The following is a 24,524-nucleotide window of genomic DNA, read 5'->3' on the forward strand; positions in this document are numbered from 1 at the left end:
ATCCATCACGGAAAACGTATTTCCCACAGAGTCAACTTGAGACTCAGAGGATCGTAGTGAAGGACCTGGCCTTCCTGAGCTTGGAGGAGATCCAACTCCTGCGGGAAGTCTACGAAGGATCCCTTGGCTAACCGCAGCAGTGTCGGAAACCACACCTGCCGAGGCCACCAGGGGGCTACCAGGAGACAATGGGGCTTGTCCTGTTGTATTTTCACAAGCACCCTGTGGAGCAGCGGAATCGGAGGAAATAGGTATAGAAAGTCGTGAGCCCACGACATCAACAGACCGTCCCCCATTGACAGAGGGTCCAACCCCGCTCTGGAGCAAAACCTGGGACACTTCTTGTTCAATCGAGTTGCAAAAACATCGATGTGGGGATGTCCCAGACGTTGAAAAAGAGGAAGGAGATACTTTGAGTTCAACTCCCATTCGTGGTCCGATGCTCCCCCTCTGCTCAGGAAATCCGCTTGTTGGTTCAAAGTTCCTGGCAGATGGGCAGCTTGGAGAGTGATGTTCCAATGAAGGCACTCTTCCCATATGTCCATAGCTAGCCTGCAAAGGGACCTGGACACGGTCCCGCCCTGGCGATTGATATAAGCCATCGCAGTTGTGTTGTCCGTAAAAATCAACACAGCTTTTCCTACAACCTGTCTGAGTAAGGATCTGAGGGCAAATTTTACGGCCAGCAGTTCCAGATAGTTGATATGATGACTCTTCCAAAGGGGTTGCCATGGAGCACCCACACAAGTGTCGTCTGTATGAGCACCCCAACCCCACAGGGAGGCATCTGTGGTGATGGACATTACGGGAACGATCGGTTGGAACGGTGCACCCGCCAACAGATTGGTGTCCACGAGCCACCACTGCAGGGAGACGAGGACCTGCGGAGGCACTACCAGTTGAAGGCTCGGAGGATGGATGGAAGGGCGAAATTTCTTTAGAAACCACAGCTGCAACGGGCGCATGCGAAGGCGTGCATATTCGATCACGGAAGTGGTGGCTGCCATGAGACCCAAGATCCGCTGAATGTGGACCGCTGATGTCACGTTGGACTGGAACAAACGTTGAATTTCCAGACGAATGGTATCTGCCCGTTGGCGAGGAAGGTACGCCCGAGTGGCTAGGGAGTCTATGACAGCTCCTATGAACTGCACGCGAGTTGCAGGTTGCAGCATGGATTTCTGTAAATTCACCAGAATTCCAAGGGAGGATAGGACCGACAATGTGATGGTGATGTGCTGAAGGAGACATTCTCTTGAATCTGCCACCATCAACCAGTCGTCTATATACGGAAAGATCTGAATGCCCTGAAGGCGAAGATGAGCGACGACAACCACCATTACCTTCGTAAAAACCCTGGGGGCGGTAGAGAGCCCGAATGGAAGGGCTTTGAATTGGTAATGGTCCTCCCCGACTGCGAATCTGAGGAACTTTCTGTGACGAGGATGGATGGAGACGTGAAAATAAGCGTCTTTGAGATCTAAAGTGACCATCCAAGTCCCTGGAGACAGGAGTGGTAAAATGCTTTGCAACGTGGTCATGCGAAACTTTCTGTAAATGATGAACCGATTGAGAAAACGAAGGTCCATGATTGGACGAAGTCCTCCGTCCTTCTTGGGGACCGTGAAATATTTGGAATAAATCCCGCGGCAACAATCCGCCATCGGGACTTTCTCTATAGCGTTTTTTTGTGTCAGCGATTGTACCTCCTGTAGCAGGGCAGGAGACGCCGGGGTTCTGATAAAACGGGAGATTTTGGGAGTCAGAGAAAACTCTATGAGATAGCCATCTCTTATTATAGAGTGCACCCATTTGTCCGTAGAAATGGCGAGCCATGCGTGCAGGAAGGGTGCAAGGCGAGTCTGAGCAGTAAGGTTGAAGTCAAAGTCCCTGTTTGGGATTCTTAGGGAATTTCGACTTATAGGCACCGGACGATTGTCCCTTATTTTTCGGGGGAAAAGACCGTGACTGAGAGGGAGGTCTTTGCCATTGATCCGTAGGTGATTTGTTGTACGGTTGCCTGGTCGACCAAGGTTGCCTAGGCCACTGCTTGGATTTCGAGTATTTGGTCGTGGGGGAGATCCCCAAACTCTTGGACGTCTTGATACTCTTATCCATTTCCTGCAGAACCGTGTCAGTGGTGGAGCTAAACAATCCAGAACCTTCAAAGGGAAGGTCTTCCACCGAGGATCTGGTGTCATATGGCAATGATGAAGAGCGGAGCCAGGCATGTCTGCGTAACGCTACAGAGGTTGCTAGAGTCTTACTAGCGGATTCCAGGGAATGCTTGGCAGCACTAATTTGGTGTCTAGCCAAGACCATCCCTTCATTCTGAATCCTTTTAATCTGAGGTTGGCACTCTTTGGGCACGTGCGGGAGGAAATCATTCAAACGCTTCCATAAATTGAATTGATAACGGCCCATGCAGGCGGCATAGTTCGCCGTTTTAATGCCCATTGCACCGACAGTGTAGAATTTTCTACCAACCGAATCCAACTTTTTTCCTTCTTTGTCTGATGGAGTAGAGTGGCTCGCTTTTCCTTTCGTGGACGAGGAAACGACCAAAGAATTGGGCTTAGGATGTGTGTATAAAAACTCAGCCCCTGATTCCTGGACCTTGTACATGTGATCCAGACGCTTATTAGAGACATTAATGGAGGCTGGACGAGTCCAAAAGTCCTTGGTAGTTTGCAAGAGAACTTTTGTCATTGGTAGAGCCACGGAGGGCGAAGTGTTAGAGTGCATAATGTCAAAAACGTTATCATCCACAAAACTGGCAACGAGAGTAGGAGTCATAGATAGATCTAATGCCATGCGTTGAATAAAATCTCCATAAGACTTAACATCCTCTGATGGAGAAATAGGTAAATCCGCTTCCACATCTTGCGAGGTGGGCTGTGCATCTACATCCTCGATATGTTCAGAAAAGCCATCTGAATCGGAGGATACATTGGATGGTTCTGGAGATGATTCGAGTAATTCAGGTTGAGACGGTGCCGGTGTGTTAATCGGGGGCACAACCGGGTCTGGTGGATGCGTCGGTATCGACTGCTTCGATACCGATGGTCGATCTTGAAAGCGCGAAATGCGGGATGACACCGACTGACGATCCCATTCAGGTGGGGGTGGTATCGGGAGTGCCCAAGGGTATGGGTATCGATTCCCGTACAAATAATGCCATTGCCTCTCATCCCAAGTTAGGGGAGGAGATGTTGGTCGGTGCCGATCCTCGACTCCACGTTCTGGGGAGGCATGAGAGGATTGACGGCTCGACATATCAGATTGCGACTGATTTGTTTGTTGAGTAAGGTCGATGTCTAGATCCGAACCGATCGGGTGAGGTTCTTGCGTGGGATCTCGACCCTGACTAGCCGAAACCTTATGGACTTTGGGTTTGTCCGTTTTAGGTTTCTTCGACTGCTGTGAGTCTTTGCCCTGCTTCCGGATCTTGGAAGGTACGGGGTGGTTCTTTATCGGCGTCGATCGTTTCGGTGCCGAAGCATCGATTGCGATCGTCTACGTCGATGATCCCGGAACGGGAGGACAAGTGTCCGCAGCCAAAGTGGACATCGAGGCGTGCCCGGACGTGTCCAACGGTGAAGAGGACTGTGGAGATAGTGCCTTCTCCATCAGGGCCAAGTGTAGACGAGCTGCCCTGTTTTTTCTCGTCTGATTCGAAAACTTTCGGCAGTGTCTGCACTTAGAGACACAGTGCGACTCCCCTAAGCAAACGAGGCAAAGTGAGTGCCCGTCGGTGGGGGATATTTTAAGGCCGCAAGTCCTACACCGTTTGAAACAACCCCACCGCGGGGCCATAGGCCAGCGGGAGGGGAATGTACGTAAAGAACAAACACCGAAAGAAAAATGCTAACTACAAAAATAAAGAAAGAGAAACTAACTAAACGCAAGTTTAGCAAAAAAAGTTTGGTACTTAGCAGACCGAGGCAGAAGGCGTCCTACCAGCGCGGCGGTCAGAAGAGAACTGGCGGGATCTGCGTGCCCCTCCTTGGTCATGCGCAGTGGAGTCGGCGCGTGACCTGGGAGAGGCGCGAAAATCCCTTTTTGCTAGCTATCGGTACCGAGAAGGTTCAGCGCAGGCGCAGTGTATCCCAAGGGTGTGATGCACAGAGACCACGAACAAGATGCAGAGCCGTAGGTGCGTATTGTCTACTCTAGCCCATGCTGAAAACCACCAACAGCCAGGCAGCCTGCCACAGGAAGCAGCTGCACCACAGTAACCTAGGTGTTTTGAAAGCCTATGTTTATTAAAACAGCACTAGCAACAATGTAGCCAGGCTAACCCACAAGCTATAATAAAATCCCAAGTATCAGCTCAAGTATCATTTTACAGCCAAGCTGAATTAAAAGGGTGTCACCTCATGACTAAAGGGGAAAGTAGCCTGGTCTGCCTCTCTAGAAGGCAAATAACAGTACTATTTTAGTTTGTATTTATTGAGGTTTTAATGTAATCTATGTTTTATTTCCGGCGTTGCCGCTTGTTTGCCGCCCTGGGCCGTATGGGTAGGGCGGGATATAAATCCCAAAATAAATAAATATAAATAAATCCCCCAATGACCCAGAAAACCCTGCTCCGGGCATCCATACAACCAACCTCCCATGACTATGAAACTCTGAGGAGCACTGTCTGAGATCTCAGTCACCGGGGAGGTTCCCATGGAAACAAGCATTCCCTAAGACTTGTTAGGTCCAGGCCGTTTACCCGTTATAACAAAGAAAGCAACAAACAGCTGGTCCAGCAGGGACTGACTCAGTCCATTACACACTAATGGACTCTATACCCTGGCCATCCTCCATCAGCTGTAGCTCCCAAACAGGTGCCGTTACTAGAATGCATTACAGGTTCAGGAGTTCTAATCAGAAGCAGCAGACTGGTTCACTTCTTGATTAGTCAGTGACTCCCAGCAGTTCTAAGTCAATTCTACAAGCAGCTCTCCTTGGCTACTATGACCTTGAATTCCAATCTCCATCCCTGTCTGTTTGCTTTGGAGGGGTCTGCTCGGATTGGAAGTGAAACAGTGCCTGACCCAGACTATGTTCCTATTTCATCGCAGAAGACTAAACTCACTCAGGTACTGATTCATCTGAGACTACCCTGTGCATCCCATTTGCCCCTTCCAAGTGAAATTCTGTTGCTTGTAATTCCCCACTCTATTCAGGGCACTAAAAACGACTGTAATTTGACTGCCACAAACCTAGATCAAGAAATGGGACTGGGTTTGCAAAGGGAGTTGAGTAAGTTCTCTTTGAAGTACAGGCAAGACGGCAATAAAAGGCTTCATAATCCAAAGGCTGACAGACTCTAGTTCTCCAATATCAGTATTACTGGCCTTTATTTTCTCTCTCTCCTTTCACCCTATTCCATGGACTCAGAGAGTAGATCACAGAACTAAAAATACTACCATTCAGAAGCTGCCATCTCTCATATAATGGTAGGCAATTGGCTCCAGTGTTGCCAGCTACTCTTTTGGGCATGTGGCCTGTGTCAATCTCCGGTTGCAGGGAAACAATTCCTGGTGCTTTCTCAGGAAAAGAAGCCACATTTCCAGTCCTCAGCCACCCCACACATTTGACATTCAGAATCCCCCTGTGCACCAGACAGCTGAAAGCGCAGTCTGCCCATCAATCAGCTCCGCAGCACAAAACTCAGGGACAAGGCTAGGCTAAGAATGCTCCCTAGAGACAGACAGATCCCGCTTCTTCCTGCTTGATGCAAACCGATGAAGACTATTCCCCCTCCCCTCTCCCAATGCTATTCCCACCCGCCTGCCCTCTCCCAGGGTGCCAGTTCCACATTCACGCCAATTGCAACTCAGCAGGATAAGGAAGCATGCCGGCAGCTGCATTGGACAGAGCTGTTTGTCATGGGGAAAGGTCAGAAGCAAATCTGCTGAGCTGGATTATTTTCCCCTTCTCCAAGGCATGAGAGCAGCTCGAGGGTTGAATATGCACAAGGGACCTTGGCAGGAGCATCTGAACTAGCCACCAAATCAAAGCGGCTAATTGGCCAGCAGGGCCTCTCTGATGGGGATTTCAAAGGCATAGGCAGCTGCAGGCTAAGGAGAAGGGGGCTGTTCAGAAGACCAGTAGTAGCTGGTCAGGAAGGAGAGTCGGGACCAATCTGTATGTTGTCCCAGAAATGGATCATCATAGGAGAGTTTCAAATGACATCACGCATCTATTTACATTGCTTCCGGCTGTGGTGATGATCAGACTTTCCGTGACCATCTCCATGAGGGCCGGGTTTCTAGTCCTCATCTGTAAGGCACTCGACCTCTGAGCATGCGCCACACCAGACATGACACTTTATCCTACACTGAACACATACTCCATCATGTGTGAAATCTGGTATAAATATTTATGACACAGGCTGGGAAGTTAATTCAGATAGAAATGTCATGGCAAAATGAATGCTCATGCCAAATGTAACACATAATGGTGTAACATTTCCTATGGAGGATGCATTTAGTCATCCAATTTAACCACCGTTAAAATAAAAGTAGGTTAATGACTCATGCACCTGGCTCCTCCCTTTGCCCCCTGCCTTTTTTCACAGAGCACAATGAAGGAATTCTGGTTAGAAAAAGACTCCAGAAATCCATGATGTGCCAAAAAGCAGGTGAACAGCTGAACGGCAGTTATTTTCCTGCCGTTCACTGAGATTCCCAGGTACACACTCTGCTTAAGGAGTCCTGGGAAGACAGAGGAACCAGGCACAACACAAACTGCGTTCACACACTTTTTTTAATTTAACCATGGTTAAAATGGATGTCTCAATGCAGACTAAGAAATTGCCTACCTGTATTTATTTATTTACTTCATTTAGAACCACCTTTCTCCTCAAAGCAGCTTATATTGTTCTCTTCTCCACAATTTTATCCACAAAACAACCCTCTGAGGTAGTTAGACTGAGAGTGTGGTGATTGGTACAAGGTCACCCAGCAAGTTTCCATGGCACAGTGGAAATTCAAACCTCGGTCTCCCAGATACTAGTTTTAGGAACTATGGGTGTGATCACAGAAGCAGTTTGGCCGACGTAGCCACCCCTCCCCTCCAGATCAAATGGGCGCAGTCACACAGCCACATCTGTCAGGCCTTCCCCAGGCATACTCACCCCGTTGTAGGATGACTTGGAGCTGGGTTAAAAAGGCACCACATCACAAGTGGTGTTTTCGGTTCCTCGTGCATTAACTGCACATGGCTGGATGTCTGAACATGGAGGAGCGTGCGCAGAACAGACTGACGGTCTGAACCCGCTGATCTGTTCCCGCTGGAAGGGTGCGGTTTTTGGCATTTTTCCTATACGTGCGTGCATGAGCGCATATGCACGCGCATGAGCACATAAGTGCGTGCATGCATGCATATGCACCCACCTGCATTTTAAAAACAACCAGGTAGCATGCTCCATGGCTAGGGCGCTGTAGTAATGTGGATGCTTGACCACAGGATGTCCGCGTTGGTAACCCGCAGCAGGGTGTGCTGTCTGGATGATATGCCCCACTACATTTTACACCAGTACAATCAGAAGTGGTGCCATATCGCACCAAGCTGCCAGTGTGACTACACCCTATGTTATGCCTATATCACCTTTATCATATAAACATCATCATAAAAAGGATGTAATGCCTTTTAAATGTTCAAAGTGCTTCATGCACATTAGCACTGTATCCCGCGAGGCAAGTAAGTATTATGATTTGTGTTTTGCAGATGGGGGAGCAGAGGCTGATACTAAGGCAAAGAGCAGACATGGATCTCCATTCCTCTGTCAAAGCCAGGCCCGTAGCTACAGTGGGGCATCTTGGGGCTCAGCCTCCCCGACTTACTGCTAAGGGCCCCCCCAACTTCCAGTTTTTAATTTTATTTGTGGTGCTCCTTTGGGGGGTGTCTGCGCGGGGTGCCCCCTGAATTTAAAAATCCTGGCTACGAGCCTGGTCAAAGCATGCAAGCACACAGGGCCCCAGAACAGGTTGGGATCATACAGTGAGGAGAGAAGGGGCTTAATCCTTGAAACCCTGCTGGTTGTGCTAAGCAAAAGATCCCCATCCTCCCCAGGACTCACTGTTCTTAGCACACCCCAAGGCTCCATCTTTTCCCTTTGAAATGCTAATGACCAGAGAGTGGGCAATTTCATTCAGTGAAACCAAGCAGTGGGAAGGGTTAACTCCACACACACACACACACACACACACACACACACACACACAAGAGGCTTGCAGGTGCTTGCCCTTTGTCTTTTGGATGAACTGAGATCTGTGACATTAGTAATGCTTTAAAAGGGGGTTAGACAGCTTCATGGAGGATCGATCCTCCAGTGACGACTAGCCAGGGTGGCTAAAGGAAACCTCCACATTCAGAAGCACTTTTAAATATCAGTACCAGAAAGCAACACTGTGGAAGGCCTAGGTTTCTGTGCCCTCTTTTTTGCCCCCCCCCCCTTTTTTAATGAATGCTGCACTAGAGGGGGCCACTGGTCGGATCTATACGGGCTTTTATTTGGTCCTAAGAGTAGCTTCTCTAAGGCCACCTACTAAGTTCATGGAATAGGCAAGATCTGGACATCTTCAGAGACCCCTCACAAGCTCACCTTGTGTTAGCCCCACTGTTACCTTTGCTTGTTCGCAGCATTGGTTTGGGCCCTAAATTGCCATTCTGGTGGTATAGCAAGAGTTCCATCAACAGCATGGTATTTCCCTTAGCAGAGCAGGAGAGGGCAATTTCCATTCTCCCTCCCCCCCCCCCCACTGCAAAGCCTCACTTTGCCTCACACACCATTTCTGGGGGGCTGGGGAAGCAGAGAAGGCTGCAGTGGGAGGGGAGAGGTGGGGAAGCGGCCTTCCTCTAGAACAGCTCTGCTCACGCTGCTTATGATCCAAGGCATGTGCCCTGTGCAATGCTGCTATTATCCTCTCCTTTTTAAATTCAAATTTGTGTATTTATTAGAATATGTACATACTGCCTTTCTAGTGGACAAGCCACATCTCTCTTTTCCTTTAAGTCCAGAACTTTAGTGAATATATTTTCCTGAAGCAACCTAGCCTCCCTTTACCTACTCCTACACTTTCTCGCCTCTCCCACATCTCCTAATTTTCACACCCCGGTCTCTCCCCAATCCTCATTTTGTCCAGTTAGGCAGACCTGGTGCCTTCTGGGTAGGCACTACATCGATTTTTGTTGCTGTTGTTCTGCACAATGCCTAGTATACTACTGACACACACAAAAAAATAGTAATATCAGTAGATGGAATTATAAGCCCAGCTGTTAATTCAGTTCCCATAAATTGGGGGGGGGGGTGTTTTTGTCTATGAAGAGATCCAAGATAGGCAGTGCACATACTCACATGTTGTGTAAAACACACCAGCCACAGTGAGGGTCCCTGGAGCCCAGGCACAACGCACAGGTTGTATATTGCTCACAGCTCTCCACTGGCACACGAGTCACCTGGGAGACAAAAAAAAGAGGGCAGATAAATCAGTTCATCCCTTAAGAATGCCAAGTTAGTCAATTCCTTATCAGCTACACACTGATAGTTCCACAGAAGCCCTTCTTCTCCACTCAAGAGAGCGAAGTAGATGTGCTTTGCATCAGAACTACAACAAGTTCATTAGAAGAGTCAAGGAGGAATTGGAACCGTTCTAGAATTCAGAGTAATTTATTCTGTACTCTGACAAAAGAATAAAGCTCCCCCCCCCCAATAGCATGCTCTATATAATACAGGATAACCACAATATTTCTGTTGAAGCATGTAATGGGCCTAACTGAGGGGAACACATTTCCATGGAAGGGGGCATGCTGATGTTGCCTGGTTTAAGTGGCTGAAAATGAAATTACCAAAGGAACAGAACCTGGAATAGGGAGGGGAAGGTATGTGTAAACATTAAAAGTGTGAAGGCCCTTTTGAGCAGGTAAGACAAGAGGGTGGGAATGAAAGCAGGCTGTCTGGGAAATCTCACAGGGCCCCTGGAGTGTCTGTGTATTTGCTGAAGGAAGAGAGAAGAGAAACAGAAGAGCAGGAGGTACGCTTTGATCAGGGATTAAAATAATTTCCCCAGATCCCATTCCTTGCTATCACCACATTAAAAACCCAAACACCACCAGCAGGCATGAAAGGGTCAACAAAATATAGGTCAAAGCCCAAGGCTCTTCCTAAGCCCAGTGTTAATGATCTGAGGCGCCCTGCTATTTCTTTGAGGCTGGTGATCAGAGCAGGGGGAGGGGGAGGCCTGCTCCTGTGCTTTCAACTGTGCTCCCCAGAGGCTATCCTGAGTCTAGGAAATTAAGCACCGAGGCTATAAGTCCAGACCCTACCACAGAGTGGGGCCTTTTGTCAGTCAATTGTATAATTGGAAATAGTATTAAAATGGTCAGTTGCTGGTGAAGGGGTTTCTGTGCCCATGGAGGCAGGACGCAAGGGGATATAGATTGGCAATGTATCTTATGCAATTTTGTTTGTTTTTGAATTTAAAAAAAAATTAAAAGATTGCACTGCCAGTAAAAGCCGGTGCAGAGCAGAAGAAGATCTCAACACGGGTCTTCCTGGTCTAAATCTAACACTCTGCCCACTGGCTCTTTAACAGAGCCCCAGAAAAATGCCAAAGTTCGACAAAAGGATCTGTTATGAATAAGGAGGCTCTCAAGATGGCACCATTAAAAAACACAGATACAGAGGCTTAGCTCTTTTGCCTATAACCAACACATTTCCACAGACAGCCCGGAGGAGGTAACATCTCTTCTGTACACTTCACTGGACATCTTTGGGGACTGGCCACGTGCAGAAACCCTCTCAGGACTCAAGGGTCTAGACATGGCAATTAAGAGGACTGTTCATTAATCAAACACCATCAAAGATGACCTGCCGAAATTTCATCCAAGCCCTTAAAACCTCAGCATACTACCGTATTCACATACCTGTTTTGAAGGGAGGCAAATGTGTTCTCTTACACTGCTGCCACCAACCAATGAGCATGCACATCACACACAAACACACACACCTGCACGGGACAGGCAAAAAAGCTTGCCTACATTGATGTGATGTATACCTTGTCCTTACATTCTGATTATATGGTTTTTATACAGACTCTTCTTTCCTCCTTGTTCTTCTTATCCCTAAAGTGAGATCACCTCAAAAACGTCTTATGCCTTTGGTTTTTGCTTGACTGCCAAATCTGACCCAGTTCTGTGAAAGTTTCTGCACAGTCCAATCCCAGGCACACTTATTGTACAGTCCATCTTATAGTTACAGTCCATAGGCTCTTGCAGGGCAACAAGGTAGGTAAAATCTTCTGCGGTGGAGGGGGAAAAGAAACGTCCCCATGTGTTCTATGGTAGCAGTACCCACAACTCTGTTATTTCAATAGCCAGCTACAATGGTGATAAAATCTAGCTTTTAGACAATCCGGCACAAAGTAGATAATTTTAATATTAAATGTTAAAACGTTATCTTAGAAATAACTTTTTTGAGACGTGGGAGCATAAACTAACGTGTGAGTGAGTGCATTTAATTACCCAAGACAGAGGTTTAGACCAGAACACAGTGAAGCATTTAACAAGAACAGAAATATCATAGTAAAATCATCCACACAGGTTAACAGAACTACAGAAACTGTTCCTGTCTCGTCCTGAGACATTCCCACAAGCATGAGCAGAAACTTGGTAATTTCAAAGCTGCGAGCTAAACTCCAGGGCTCACATCCTCCCTTTGCATTATTGGAATGTACACAAAGCATCGGCAAAGCTCCTGTGCTGCCCTCTAGCTTCAAGCAGCTACAGCACAGACTTCTTCAGTTTCCTAGACGGATGAGTTACTTAATCTTCTGTCTTCCATTGTCATCAGTCTTTAACCTAATCAGTCTGTGACAGACACAAAGGACACAAGGAGCAGGATATCCCTTTTTCTTTGTGGAGAAGGATTTATGTGATTTTTGTAACAAGCCAACGTCCCACAGACAAGCCAAACCATCCAGCACAACCTGTTCCTCCACAGTCAATTCAAATGAGGATAGCCAGCCACTTCTTATAGCATCCCAAACCTGTACCATCCTCAGGAAGGCTGTTACTCTAAAGCAAGCCTGTTAAAAATGTCTCTCCTCATGTTCAACACAGCCCTATCAGCCAGGACAGATACCCATCTACCTCTCCTGAATATCCACAGTTCCTGTGCACAGGAAACAAAACAAAACAAAAAAGGAAGTTTATTGAGCCCTTAATGGATTACCAAATGGGCTGATGAGCTGTATTTGGCTTGGTGTATTTTAAAACATATTCACCACCATTTGTCCTACCATGTCTTCATTTCCACACTGCAGAAGGATGAGATACTGATTGTAACCTGTGTTTGTTTTGGTGGGAAAAAACAGGCTGCTTAACTTTTTAACCAAGTCCTCCACTTCCTATCAGTCTCATCAAACACAGTATTGCTTTAAATCCAACTGCAACGTTTTGGGGAAAATCCTGAATTCATTCCATAAGTAATAACTGAACTATGTGAGAGAAATCATTGTGGGTATAGCCATTGATGGAGCTATCTATCCTCCATGAATTTGTATAATTCCCTTATTAAAGCCATCAGTGCTCATGGCCATCACTACATCAGATGGCAATTAATTTCACAAAGTAATTCCTCAATGAGTGAAGAAGTACTTTCTTTTGTTTCCCATCCATATTCTATGTATAAAATAATGAGTTTTATTATGACCCTCAGACATGATTTACAGGTTCTTTTGCAATGATCCCTTAAAAATATGTGTCTATCTTGGTCACGCAGTCCTTTTGCTGTGTCTTCGCTTCCCAGTTCAGCTGTTATGTGCCACTTCAGTCACATCATGGATTTCCAGTCTCTGCTTTGCCAAACTAGGCTCCGCTGAACAGATGTGCATTCAAAATTGTAAACAGATGCTGTATGATCACTGTAAGTACTATGCAAAGCAGACTTATGCAAATTACAAAGTTTGCATAGTTGTTGTTTTTTTCCTGAGCAAAGAAGTCGGGATTTTTTGGTGCTGAAATTTATTTATTTACTGGCAGCATTATTACCAGCCTTCACTGCAACACACCGCTATGTTAGGGATGATGTTCAAAAGCTAGTCTTCCAACAGTTGAAGGCAAGACACCCTCTCACATCAGCATCTTCGTTCCCAGAGGCCTATCCAGTTCTTACAGTCTTCGTCAAGTAACTGGGCACAATGGAGATTAAGATAATCTCAGAGGATTCTTCATTGCCTGTCCCTGTTCCAGACACTGGCCATAACCCACTCATCTTAATCCGACAGCAGGAGCCAGCCTTAAAGGGTTACAAGCTTTTTATTAATTGCTCCTCCAGATTTGATTAAAATCCCCTCATTCCTCAGGCCCTTTGAGCTCTGTTACAACTGCTCATTTAATTACTTTCCGCCAACACCCGGATAACAGCAGGCTGCGGGTAAGAACTCTTTTTATTAAGCCAAAGGGGGAGAGAACGAGACCTGCAGAAGTCCAATGTCATCACGGCCACTTAAGCACCCTTCCAAGAACCTTGCTGAGAATCTAGAACGGTGGTACTCACTCTGCAGCTTGTGGACAACCATCAATGACCATCAGCCACAAAAGCCACAGGACTACTGGATGCCTGGTACACCACACCCCACAAGTACACACATGCTATAATGTAAAGTATAACTACTCTATTAAATATATCCTTTTTAATTTTCAGAGTACTTCTGAGTATGTAGGGTTGTCTCTCCCCACTGCTGTTGAACTTTAGCCAGCCCTTATGGGAGGGGCGTCCCTCTCAGCCGCCTCACTCTCTTTCCTCAGCATGAGGCCCAGAAGCTCAGGTGAGTGAGACTGCCAAGGCTCCCAGAGGAGACCAAGTTGGCTGTGGAGAAAGGGGAATAAAATCATGACCACCCCGCTGTAGCCAAGTTGCTCTTTTCCTGGGTGGCTACTGTTTTGGTGGGGATTGCTGTACTCTCTCCTGGCAGCCACCTGGGTGCTAGGATCAGAATGCCAAGGCTGCAGAGAAAGGTGAGGGGTCATTGTAGAGGACGGGCCCATTAACTTCTGTTCATGGTATGAGGCCTGCAGTTCAGGGAGGCTCACAGCTTCCCTTCCTCTCAGTATAATGATGCAGTCCTCCAGATCCAGCAGCTGTTTCAAGGTGGGGACCAGCTGCTAACCACAAGCCACACGCAGAAATGGGCTTGCTTATTTTCCTGTAACATGGGAAGGGTGCCAGAAGAGCAACAGGCAGTATGTCGAAGCAACCAGATGTGGCTCCTGAGCCACTAAGTATCACTGATTTAGAACCTGATGGCAAAATGAATCAACACCAAATTTGGCATTGAATAGCCTTAGCCACTGCAGGTCCAAGGTCAAAGGAACTCTCAAAATCCACCAGTGACAATGCAGAGAGATGGGGAAATAATCCTCTATCTTCTTTGGGGGCAGGGTTCTTTTCCTCCAAGAAAATACTTGCCTCTTCTCAAACTCCATCCTGATTCCATGTCTATGATTCACAAGAGAGAAAGGTCAACACAATGCAAGGAAAGGAAGTTCAAGTGTGGATTTTTCTTTCCCTTCTCTTTCTTCTCTGGAGGATGCATTCTGTGCCCTCCCTTCCCAGGGGTTTTTCTTAATAAATGTTGTTTCATTGCTGTTTTGGGATTTTCCTTCTAGATTACTTATAACAACTATGGGTTTTTTCCAGCCACTCAGTTCCTCTGATAGAATGGCATTTCGACATGTGGAACAGGGGGCAGCTATTTCTGCCAATTCCCCCTTCTACTATTACCAGGGGTCATTTCGTAGAAAAAGAGCTGCAGGAGCTCATTAGCACATTGTATGCTAATGAGCGACTAGGCTATTAGCATATGCCACGCCCCCTGAGAGCACCGGAAGTGGTGTCAGAATGGCGAAGCAAAAGGGGGGGGAGGCATCTTCAAAAGCCTCCCCTATCCTTCCCCAGCTGGCCTGCGGGGGGGGGAGAGAAGGGGTTTAAAGTTTAAACCCCTTCTCACTAGAGTTGAGCCACAGAAGGAGGGAAGAGGGAATGAAAGAGAAGGAAGAAGGAAGGAAAAAGGGCATAAAAAGAGAGAAGGAAAGAAGGAGGGAACCCGAGCCGCAGCGCTTCTGTGCGGGCCCGGGGGACCTGGCGGCGGGGCTATCCGGGCCTCCCCCCAGCCCCAGCGCTTCAGAATGGGGAGCTGGGGGTGGGGCTTGCCACCGCCACCATTTGCACGGGCTCCTGGGCTGCCGAAGCGGTGCTCCAGTGCGCTCCGGCCCCAAAAGACCCCCCTGACTATTACTACTCTTTGCCTCCTACGTTTTTCCTAAGGGTCTTTTGAACCCCAGGAACAAAACTGGGAGGGCAGGCTCAGTGGGCTGCAGCAGAAGAATGAAGCAGAAAAATCCTGCACTGCAAAGTCCATGTGGTTGGATATATCCCACAGTAAAGAAAAAGGAAAATAGCAGCTGTTAAGAGGAGATGCTCTTTGGTACTCCACAAACTCCAGCCCCATAGAAATGAAAATCTGTACTGTTAAATAATGACAAACATGGACAGAAAGCTAAAAGAGGAGGATGAGGAGAGTTGGGTTGATACTCCAGCCTTCACTCAGAGTCTCAGAGCGGCTTACAGTCTCCTTTCCCTTCCTCTCCCCACAGCAGACACCCTGTGAGGTAGGTGGGGCTCAGAGAGCGCTGAGAGAACAGCTGAGAGAACTGTAACAGACTCAAGGTCACCCAGCTGGCTACATTTGGAGGAGTGCAGAACCAAATCCTGTTCAACGAAGTCCACTGCGTCTTAACCACTACACCACACTGGCTCTCCTTTCCTCTCTGGAAGGGAAGTGTTATCCCAAACCCAACAAAGGAGAGCAGACTAAACTGGCAAGAGGGAGTAATAACTCCTCCAACCATACCAGAGATTGCTCCAAAACAGTGGACAATTCTGCCAACCCTTTGCTAATGCTACAGCCTTGAGACACACTATCTACTTGCAACACCTTCTGCTTTAAATGCTGCAGAGACAACTTGCCTAGCAATCACATTAACATAGTATGTTGTTTCATCTCAACTCAAAAATGTTAATATCTTTCGGAAGGACTCTGAATGACACTTGACCATTGCCAGAAACACATTTAAAATGTCTACTAGTCAGCCTTCAACACAGAGCTAGGGATATATTTCAAACTACTAGCATTTACAACATTTTAGGTGCCTGACCCATAGAGAGTCACTAGGATCCTTTTTCAAGCTAGCTCTACCTATCAAAAGGACACGGAACCCTTTGGAGTATACCATTTGTATCACTAGCAGGTATGTCACTTCAGCCACTTCCACTCAAGAAATAGTTTTTACAGAACTCTTCAAGCCCGAAAGGGTTAGATAGGCATATATTTCAAGGGTAGTAGGGATTTCAGTAAATGCCCCTAATCACAGGAGAATGGAGAAATAATTCTACACTACAAAAGCATTTGATTTAATAGTCTTAGTGTCGTTTCCCCCCCCCCCAGAAAAAAAGGCAGAATGTGAAGTAAAGGTATATTTATCTTGTTTCTGAGACAGAATGTTCTTTAGTTCTCTTATCTAAAGAGCAGCCATGCTTCCTCTGTAACTCTTTCACTTTTTGTGAGAAGCTTCTGTTTTTATTTCAAAGACCTTCTGGATGACAAACTGAAACATCACATTTGGGCAATCTGTGGTTACTGGCCTCATTCATCCTTAGCAACTAAGCTATTGTTTTAATGCTTCTACTAGGGGGAAAACACACTTGCTATTTGGGAATTCCTTTCTTTTCTGTCTCTCTCCATTGCTGCATCATATATAGCTTTTAGTTCCTGTCTGATGTCCATAGAAAAGGTGTCAGGATTGAGGCCAGCTAGTTCAGATACTCATATCTTGCAAAAATGTTGTGACTCTTAGCCCTTAGCCTACTATCTAAGCAGACCTTGACAAATTTTTGTTGGATCTAGAGGCCAGCCCAAATATTTAGGAGCCAGGCTTATTTTTCCACCTTCAGAGCTTTCCATTTTAATGACCACACTTCTAGTTATTCCTAAAAACATAAGAAGAGCCCTGCTGGATCAGACAGTGGTCCATCTAGTCTAGCATCTCATCTCACACAGTGGCCAACTAGTTCCTCTGGAGAGCCAACAATGGGGCAGAGAGGGCATTGCTTCCTGACATTGGGATTCAACTGCTGACTGCCTCTAAATGTGGAGGTTCCCTTTACTCAGCATGTTTACTAAGCACTGACAGACCTGATCTCCACAAATCCATCTAATCCCCTTTTAAAGCTGTCTATGCATGTGGCCATCACTACATCCTCTGGCAGTGAACTCTACACTTTAATCACTCCCTGTTTAAAAAAGTATTTCCTTTTACCTGTCCTGAATATACTGCCCATCAGTATCATTGGATGCCCTTGGGTTCTAGTATTTTGGGAGAAAGAAAAAGGTTCTCTTTGTCAACTCTCTCCACCACATGCATAATTTTATAAACACCTATCACTTCCCCCACTTAGCTGTCTCTTTTCTAATCTCTTACCATAAAACCTAATCCTAAACTTAATCCTAACCTCCTCGCCAGTTCTTGTAATTTTATTAAAACTGTGGCAAAAATGTCACAGTTCATAAAAAAGTGTTGAAGTACATACAAGTGGGGGACACGTAAAATTTGCAACGAAGGAAAATCCCATCTGTCCCCTTCCTCCAATTTCTCTCCCTTCCCCTTCCCCTACTCCGTCAATCAATTTATTTTTCCCCAACCCTCCTGACCCCCTCAGTCAGCTGAGCATTGGAGGGGAGGGGAAAGTTGAAGCAGAAAGTGCACCTCCACACTTCCTGCTGCCTAGAGTTTCTTGCTGCCACCCCCACTTGGCTATCTGCTGATGAGGAGGATGGGATAGGCTGTCCTCTCCCCCCCCCCCCACCTATACGTGGCCTCATTATGATGATTTCTGATGCACATTCTCGGGGCATTATTCAGGATTAGATATATGATACAGGTATAATTTTTGTTGAACTCACCATAAACAAAAAGGTAACCTCTAACTCTAACCTAACTTCTTCCCAAATTCTCATAATCCCTTAAAAAAAAAAAAAAAAGCTCCATTTAATAGAATTTTGGAGCCAGTTAAGAAATTCACCCATCACCAATGAACAGTTAAGTGTACATATAAATAAACAATGACAAGAATGTCATGCACATTTCCTTTTATGTGATGCAATAAAACAGTCTGACGTGAAATTATAAACAAGCTCTGTACTTCCTTTGTGAATGGCCAAGCGATGCTAAAATAAACAATTGCTGAAAATACTAGGTGCCACAATGAAATGTCTAGGTGCCATGGCGACCTGGAGCTTGGGATTTGTTCAACTTTGGTCCAAACCATGGCTCCAGGAATGAAATGCTGTGAAGCTGAGCCACTGTACCTTATGCTTTTGCATTTTGAGTCTCAGCATTAAAACTACCTTAAATCATAGGACTGATCTCAAATTAGGGGAGGTAGAACTAGCTCCATAACAAATTGTCTTTAGATCTGTATATAAGGGCACCTAACTCCAGTCCTAGTGTCCCTACATATAGCTACAAGTATACTGAAGCTACAGGAGGAGAAACAAGCACAAGTATTATATAAATACAAATTAAGGAACTAACTTTAAAGAAGCAGTCACAAGCTAAGTAATGCAAGACCTTGCCCCAAGTCCTATTTACTTAGCCCTTCACCCCCTTCTTTATTAACACTTTCTGATACATCAAAGGGGTTCAAAGAAAGCCTGGGACTATAAGATTCTATCCCAGCATGCACAGCAGCAGCCAAATAACCTCTCCTACATTTTGTGTAAGGTAAAGGTAAAGGTTCCCTTGCTCGAAAGCCAGTCGAATCCGACTCTAGGGTTGCGGTGCTCATCTCTGTTTCAAAGCCGAAGAGTCAGCGCTGTCCGAAGACGTTTCCGTGGTCATGTGGCTGGCATGACTAAAAACCAAGGCGCACGGAACGCTGTTACCTTCCCACCGAAGTGGTACCTATTTATCTACTTGCAATGTCTTGCTTTTGAACTGCTAGGTTGGCAGGAGCTGGAACTAGAGACGGGAGCTCACTCCATCATGCGGCAACCCGGGTCTCGAACTGCTGAACTACTGACCTTCCACAGCCTGCAGTTCAGCGTCTTAACCACTTGAGCCACCGCAGCCCATTTTGTGTACATATACATTTATGTTTTCTTCCCTCTACATAGAATTTTTAGATAGCCTTTTGAGGAAAGTCCCATTGAAACTCACTTTCTATTACAAGCAAAAGGTAAGAGAGGGAGACACATCTATTCCTGCTAAAGGTCAGAAATTTAAATTGTTCATTCCAACGGCATAATTTCCTTTTTCTTTTCTCCTTTCAACCTGGGGTTGCCAGCTCCAGGTTGGGAAATACCCATAGATTTCGGAGGGTGGAGCCTGAGGAAGCTGGGGCCTGGGGAGGGGAGGGGCTTCAATGGGGGTATAAAGCCATAGAATCCACCTTTCAAAGCAGCCATTTGTTCCAGGTGGACTGATTTCTGATGCCTAGAGATCAGTTATAATCCCAGGAGATCTCCAGCTACTACCTGGAGGTTGGCAATCCTAGATCCAGCTATACTGGACAAAGAAGTAGGGATAGCACACTTGAACCCAAAGCTCCAAGTAACCCATGAAAATACAGAAAATCATGATAAAACCTGGACTCCCAATCTGAAGCATGACAGAGCTGAAGTTGGACTACTCAGTCACAATGCTAGCTCTGACGCCCCTCATTCTTATTTTATGGAGCAATGCAGCGGTAGCTTCTCTAGAGACGGTAATATCCAGGCAACCCGTTAAATGATGGGAGCTTTTTTCAAAAAGATGCCTAATGAGTCTTTAGAAGAAGATGTTGCATGTACCTGTGATTCACTGGCTTCTTAATATTAAGTTTGTTTTCCCTCAGGACAGACTCAAATAGGAATTATTCATTCCCTGAACAGACACCTGAGAATTCAATCAGACATGATTTAATGTGGCTGAAAAATGTTCTCTTGAGGCCAAAGCAGACGTGATGGCAGCAGACCCATTTGTTTAAGCCCTGTTCTACCACCACGATCATGTATAATGTGAAAGTCGGGTATTGACTGGTTGATTGCCCTGATCTGGATGGCTCAGGCTAGCCTGAGCTCATCTGATCTTGGAAGCTAAGAAGGGTCGGCCCTGGTTAGTATTTGGATGGGAGACCCTCCAAGGAAGTCCAGGGTTGCAACCCAGAGGCAGGCAATGGCAAACGGGCCTTGAAAGCCCTACAGGGTCACCCTAATTCGGCTGCGACTTGATGGCACTTTCCACCACGACCAGTGCCCTTTTTAGAGCAAAAGCAGTAGGCAGGTAAGGGTGCTAATTCCCTCCCCTTCCCACAGTTCACTTCCCCTGTCATCTGCTCCCCGCCGCAATGCTTTTTCTTCATCTGACCTCTAATACTAGAAGTGAACTCTACTGAATATAAGGAGCTTGAAGGGAGAACCTATGAGGAGGAAAGTGGGGAAGGTACAATGCTATTTTTACCTGCACATTCCTTTTCCTCTAAAAATCAGTCCAAAACTTTAAATTTATTAGGACAGACTAAGGTTTGAACAAATGGGTCCGCTGTAAAGTTTTTTCTACATGTGAAGTTTGATGCTCATTGGCTTGACTGAAGAATACCTAGACTCCAAAGTGCTTGAACGGACATTTATTCTATTTTTTCACTTCATTTACTTTCCCCCCAATGGGGACCCAAAGTGGCTTACATTATACTCCTCTCCTTACAACATGCCTGTGAGGTAGGCAAGGCTGACAGAAAGTAACTGGCCCATGGCCCTGCGAGCTTCCATGACAAAAGAGGGATTTGAATGTGAGTCTCTCATATCCCAGACCAATGCCCTAGCCACTACACCTCATTGCCTCTCAGTTCCTTTCTTCGAATGACTAGCAATGTAACAGCAACCACAGAAGGAGTAAAGGGCTAAATAGATGGCACAAATGTTTCAATTAACTCTGTAGGTGAAATGGATTGCAACCTTTAGTAGTTTGTAGGGGAAATGACAAAGTATTTCAATAAAGCTGCCATAAAAACATACAGCCAAACTGAGTGGACCTAGCTTGGATATGGTAGCTGCTACTTGTGGTGCTAGTGAGCCGCCAGTTCTACAAGCAAAAGATTGTAGATTGATGGCTCCACATGCAGATTTGCTGGGTATGCTGAGATTCAGTGCACACAGAGGTCTGTATCCACCCCAAGAGTGATTCAGTTCAGTGTTTTGGTTATAAAAAGGGTTCTCAGGAAAGCCATCACTCTCACTTTGGAGTCAAACAAAAGTGCTGCCTGTCGTTCACACACAATGCAGCCCTAAACAGAGTCACACAGAGTAAATCGGGCACCTCATTTCTGACAGTCCCCTCTATTCAGGAGGTGTGCTCAGTTATAGCCCCTATACTGCTTCTTTCCCTGAAAGGTGCAAAGCCAAATCATTTCTGCGAGCCTTCAGCAAAAATAACTGCTGAACATCTCTGGCACCTGGTAGCGACAATATGGAAGTTTTAAGTTGATTTATTTTGACTGATATGTTTAAGTGATGTTTTTTAATTGTGCGTGTTGATATTTTGCAAGCCGTCTTGGGCATAGGGGAAAGATGGGTTATAAATAATTTAAAATGATAAACAAACATCCTTCTACATCAACTGAAGTCCAACGGCTTAGAACGGAGAAACTCTGCTTAGAATTGTGCTGCAAAGCATTTTTATGGGAGTGGATTTCATGCTTTCTTCTGAAGTACAGCCTCTTATCAGAATGTAGTTTTATTTGGCTACTCGAAAAATCTGCCAGGCCCACCCAAAGCCATATGACGATGGTGGAAGAATTCCATACTCAATAATACTTCCTGTAATGCTGTGGATATGTTCATGGGACAGAGCACTGGGTGAAACAACACTATAGAAAGACCTGGGTTCTGATTCATCCTCTAGGGTGCTCAGTTAGTCTGGGAAGGGGGAGGTTCTGCACTGCACTCTAGCCCTCCTGTTCCTGCCATGTCCCTTCTCTCTGGGAGTCTCAGGAGCCAAACCTTCTCAGACTTAGGCACCCCCAAGGATTCCAGCGCAATCGAGCAAGTCTCCAGGCCTCTCACAACATCCACTACCCCAGCCGCCCACTATCCTGACACAAGGGGTAGGTTGGCTGCCCGCTTCCAGGAGCTGAGCTGAGCCTTCCAGCACTGAGCAACTGATCAGGATTGGCTTCCTCTCACTTTCTTCTCCATGACTGGTGGGACTTGGTAGGAGACGCCAGATACAACATGGCCCCCCTGACCATTCAGCACTGGCTACCACAAGGAAAGTGCAGAACCGCCTCCCAGGCCACCAACCAGCCATGGCAGCAGCAGACTTCACGATCAGCCCTGCAAGCTACGGTTGTACCATGGACCCACTGTCCAGTCCCCTCCTCCCTCGTGCAAAAAGTGCAGTATAGAAAACAGCACTGTAAAAGGTATTGCTGTGTGCAAGACAGACTGGAATGCTGTTCGCTCAGCCTCACTGATGCTGAGGTGAGAAGTCTGGAAAAAGAACCAGGTTAGTACAAGTGACTATGTCCATTACATACCTGCTTTTCAGTCATGGCATAGAGGTACTGGAGATCAGGGCTGAGCACCAAGTCCCGCAAAATGGAGCTGCCTTCATGGGCCACGACATTCTCATACTGCAATGCTGAACGTCCAATGGGATTGGCAGGATCTACCAGGATCTGATGGAAGAAGGGACACTGTGTTAGTATTTGGTCCTAAAATTGCTTGCAGGATCGTGATGGACATCATTTACTGCATGGCAAAAGAACAAGAGTGTGCCAGTTTCAGAACAGTAATGGCCCAGTTGAAAGAGAGCAAAGTAGCCCAGAAGCATCCCTAATCTCCAGTTCTTGTCCTGTCTGTCATCACTCTACACAAGGACTTCACTGCTTCCAGCGATGCACAAGCTATGATGACCTGATGTTGAAAAGAAGGAATGAAGACCTGAGAAAACATCCAAGAAAACTCATTCCAAAGGAATGTTTTGGCTGACACAGGGGCAAACCCAGAGAAAAATGTATAGTCTTGTATCCAGTAATTTTAGCTGATGGAAGTGATTTCTGACAGCAGTGGGACTTCTTTATCCTCCCACTGCAGCCCAAAATGCCCCCCAAAATGATGGTTCTAGAGGACAATGGACCCATAGGAACAACATGTTGGGGGAGATGGTAAGCTGCAGTGAGAAGGGGTAAAGCAACAGGATTTCGTGGAAATCTTCTACTAGATACAAGCCAGAGTACGGAAGGTTCATCCAAACAGAAACCCTCTCTTTATTTATTTTTATAACCTTTTATTTAACATATGAGAATTAAGCATCTACCACGTCTGGTGAGTCATCAAGGGCTCATCCAATTTCCTTACCAATCTGCCCTATTTGCCCTTCCTTTATATCCCTTAAAACAGCTTATGTGGAGTAACAGCTATGCCTTTGGGTTTAGAATAAAACTCTGCTACACACCTTAAAACAAATGTTAATGCTCTTCAATCAATTCTAAGGTATTTTAAAATGAATTGGGGTTCTGTTAGATCAAATGTTAATAGCTCCAGAGGAAATACAGATAGCTGGTAGCAGGTGGAGAGGAAGGGGTGTTTGATGTAAACTAGGTAAGTATTTCAGAAGGGAAGAAAGAACTGTGTTAAAATGCTTTAACTGGATTGATCCCTCCATTTGGTATTTCTATACTGACAGAGGGTAGATGGAAGAGAAGCAGCTGCTGAAGCTGTTGAACCTATGCAGGTACAGAAATATCACCAAGAGTGCTGACGGATAATTGCATGCACATATGCAAATATCCTGCCTCTTCCTTCTTGCTCAGTCCATTACAACCTACCTCTTCTGCCACCAGGATCACTCTAAGCAATCTTTCATTCATCTCAGCATCCGCCCTCTCCACATACTTGCAAGACATGGACCATCATGGCCCCATTAATCATCATCTTCTCATTCGACACAGGCCTTCCAGCAACCTGTGGCCTTCCAGCAATACTGTGGCTCTCATAACACTCCCCAGCGTGTCAAGGAGGTGGGGGTATCGAAAAGGCTACCGCCTAGGGCAGCTTCCTAGTCATCACTGCCATGATGCCCAACAATGCAAAGAGCCACATATTATACACTAGTGCAGACACACAGCATTGCTGCAGAAGGGGGTCACCACCACTTCTGGGATCAAAGTCCCAAGGGTTTTGTCACAGGGCTGCCCTTTATAAGGGCACATGCAGCTAGCAGTATATAACCAGCAGCCAGCCAGCGCTTTTGTTCTAGGCATAGCAGGGATATAGAAATTCCCTTAATCCCATTACTACTCACTGTGACCATAAAGCTTATAGGGAAGACAACGCTTTCACTGCAGAGGCCATAACCACATTAAAAGGTGTCACAGGGTCACAGCCAAGTAAGGAGAGTGGGGGAGGGAGAAGATGACATGCATCAGG

The 24,524-nt window shown here is 46.2% G+C and overlaps 1 protein-coding gene across 1 annotated transcript in view; it reads right to left on the reverse strand.

The window, feature by feature from the left end:
* The window catches only part of PLXNA1 (plexin A1), a 354,542-nt gene that overhangs the window by 179,611 nt on the left and 150,407 nt on the right, over nt 1-24,524 (reverse strand). The window contains exons 3-4 of the mRNA XM_015409413.1: nt 22,631-22,771; nt 9,356-9,456 (exon numbers count right to left, since the gene is read on the reverse strand). Of these exons, the coding sequence (XP_015264899.1) occupies nt 9,356-9,456; nt 22,631-22,771 (242 nt within the window). The remainder of the gene's footprint in view (nt 1-9,355; nt 9,457-22,630; nt 22,772-24,524) is intronic.

The sequence above is a fragment of the Gekko japonicus genome, unplaced genomic scaffold (assembly GCF_001447785.1).
Source record: "Gekko japonicus isolate JY-2015 unplaced genomic scaffold, Gekko_japonicus_V1.1 scaffold762, whole genome shotgun sequence".
In the NCBI taxonomy this organism is placed as follows: domain Eukaryota; kingdom Metazoa; phylum Chordata; class Lepidosauria; order Squamata; family Gekkonidae; genus Gekko; species Gekko japonicus.